The 2,758-nt window shown below is 42.2% G+C and overlaps 1 protein-coding gene across 1 annotated transcript in view; it reads right to left on the bottom strand.

The window, feature by feature from the left end:
• Positions 1 to 2,260: 2,260 nt before the first annotated feature.
• LOC118212780 (stromelysin-3-like) overlaps positions 2,261 to 2,758 on the bottom strand; it is an 18,516-nt gene continuing 18,018 nt past the window's right edge. Inside the window, exon 8 of the mRNA XM_035391059.1 lies at positions 2,261 to 2,539. Coding sequence (XP_035246950.1) covers positions 2,412 to 2,539 — 128 coding nt within the window. The 3' untranslated portion in view covers positions 2,261 to 2,411. The remainder of the gene's footprint in view (positions 2,540 to 2,758) is intronic.

Here is a 2,758-nt window from a genome sequence, read left to right as displayed (position 1 = left end):
GTGCAGAGAACAGGCTGTAAAGATTGCAGCTGTATGGGGTGAAGAATTAAGAGATGGAGGTAGAAGTGCTTTTATTGCATGGAAAGAGCATGATGCGCGTGGTGAACATTCATTCCAGAGTTCACTTTGTTCCTAGAATAAAATCATAGATTTTTTGCTAGGTTGACTTTTTTTATTAACCTTTTCTTTTGGACTTAACAGGATTTTTAGTGGCGTCCGAGTTTTCTTTTTGATGCTCTGATACATCTTATGCTCAAAATCAATGTGACCACATGAACCTTTGGAAACATTACATGATACAAGGCACAGCACTTGTTACTTGCAATGAAATGAATTGGACTCTGTACAAAGGAGAAAAACTTTATTTGTACCAAAATATTGTACAACATTTTAAAGATTTATTTACACAGTAAATACGGTATTTGATTTAAAAGATTTTCAGATCAGAGATACATGTATTTGGTTACAATAACAGTGTCTGAGTGCTAAAGAGTTTTCTCCATAGCATCTAAAGCTACCAGTGCCAGCAAAGACCGAATAAGTCTCTGCATGGATTACATTGAAAACCGTGATCACAATTATGCATATTAAACTCCCTTACAAGTGAGAAGTAGAATTATGACATCAGTGTCCAGCACTGACAGGAAATGACATTTATATTGCAGGAAAGAAGCACCGCTTTCATATCAGTCACGTCATACCGCTGCGTATTCATTACAGTTGCTGATTCACACCGTCCCTTTAATGTCAGTCACTAATTAATTACTTCCCCTTTAATGCTATTCATCAATTACCACTTCCTGTTTAATGCCAGTCTGCAATTCCCACTTCCTGCTCAATTCCTATCTAGAATTCCCACTTCCGCTTCAATACCAGTCTGGATTTCACACTCCTGTTTTCATCGCACTTCTCAGTTAATTGGCTCAATCAATAATAACAATAACAACAGTAAACATTTAAAGCACCTTTTTCTAAATGTTAGCACATTTTTTGGAAAGCTGTTTGGAATTTGTGGTTGGGGTTGTGAATTCCCCCTGCATTTTGTCCTTTTTGTTCAGAAACACCACAGTAAGACGTTTCCGACGCACTGATAAAACCTCAGTATTACCCTGAAACAGGAACCACCACCCTGTTTGTTTAAATTTTTAGCACCTTTATGCATAAAAAAAGACAAAGCGATATTTAAACAAAAAAAAAAAAAACAATTTAAAAAGAACTAACCTGTAGTACAGAATGCTGGGCTGCATTAGGAGGAAGGAGAACTGCAGGTGGTGAATGGTTGTCCTACAAGCCACTGAGGGGTGGTATCATGCCGTTTTGGTCACTACAGCACTTCTCAGTTTCAACTAAATTGATTTGTAGCATGGCTCCCCTTAACAAGGCTGGAAAAACAGGCTGAAGGCATCGCGCGCACGCACGCACGCACGCACGCACGAGCACGCACACGTGCACACACAAAATAAACACTCCCCTTTGTTACCTGAGAAGAAAAGGTTTTTGGATTCTGAGCAGAGCTCCACCTTTCATTTTTCATGTCTGGAGACCCAGGAGACTAATTTTGACTAATTTCAGAGGTGTTGGAAAGTAGAACAGGTAAGGAATTTCAGTGCTAAAGTATTTAGTCTGTTGCATTCAGCCACAGACTGTACTCTTTAATCAAACAGCGTATATGATTTCTTTAGTCCTCTGTAGCTTTCATGTTGCAGGTATGTCACGTCAACTAAGCGTTTTTTCTAAGTTTGAAGTGTTTGCTACGCATGTTTTAAGTTTATTTATTTTTTTAATTCAGTATCTCCAGTACTGCAGTGTAATGTCCCTGCACAGTGGTCTTCTAACTTGTTCACATATTGTAGCATCTCCAACCGACCCACGTGCTTCTTATTCTTCACTGTACTAGAGCAAGGCATGAAATAGATATTTTAAATTTGGCTTGCCATTCTGCCAGGTGAAATGTACAGGTCTGAGGAGAGACTGCCTTTCTCTTTCATGTTCATCATTGATCAGGCTAGTGGGCGGGGTGTTGACGTGTCCAAGACACTGACCTGTCCTTTTGGGGGTTAAGTGGGAGTGGCTTCATGTGAAGTTGGTGGCAACTCTGGTGTGGGGAGGAAAATAATGGGGGTGACTTCATGCTCTTCGAGTCTTCCTCGACATGGAATAGCTTCTTCAAACAGGGAGCTGAGGTCTTGAGATTCAAAGTCACTTTTGATATACTTACTATAACATAAACAACAACAAAAAACGAAATGTATTAAAAAAAAAAAAACATTGTTGCATTTGTTCCCCTGTTACCAAACGCGATGTGGGGAAAACTGGCATGTTTTCGACCTCACAGGGCCCCGAAAAAGATGACCGTGCACAGGTTCTGAGCCCACTTTGTCCAGGAGACCCCCGTCCCTCCGCAGGGGGTCCTATCGGTAGTTAGACCCGAGGCAGCCGAAGAAGTCCATCCCGATTCCTCGCGGATACCCGGGCAGGACGGACCGGGTCGCCGGGTCGACCTTCCAGTACTGCCTGCCGCTCAGGAAGTGGATGTACCCTGAGAAATGGACAGGACAGGGTGAGGAGAACCTGCAGCAAACTCCACACAGGAAGGCCCCGGCCGGATTCGAACCCGGGACCTCCTTGCTGTGAGGCAACAGTGCTTCCCACTGTGCCGCCCATGATGCTCCGTATAGTTTTTTAAATTAACCAACAGAATTGCCTTTCTTTGTTCTGAATTGACTGAAATGAAACGGAGCTGACCTGAGTCACTCGG

The sequence above is a fragment of the Anguilla anguilla genome, chromosome 14 (genome assembly GCF_013347855.1).
Source record: "Anguilla anguilla isolate fAngAng1 chromosome 14, fAngAng1.pri, whole genome shotgun sequence".
Classification (NCBI taxonomy): Eukaryota; Metazoa; Chordata; class Actinopteri; order Anguilliformes; family Anguillidae; genus Anguilla; species Anguilla anguilla.
Note: the sequence above shows the minus strand (reverse complement) of the source record. Positions and strands in the feature narration are given on the sequence as shown.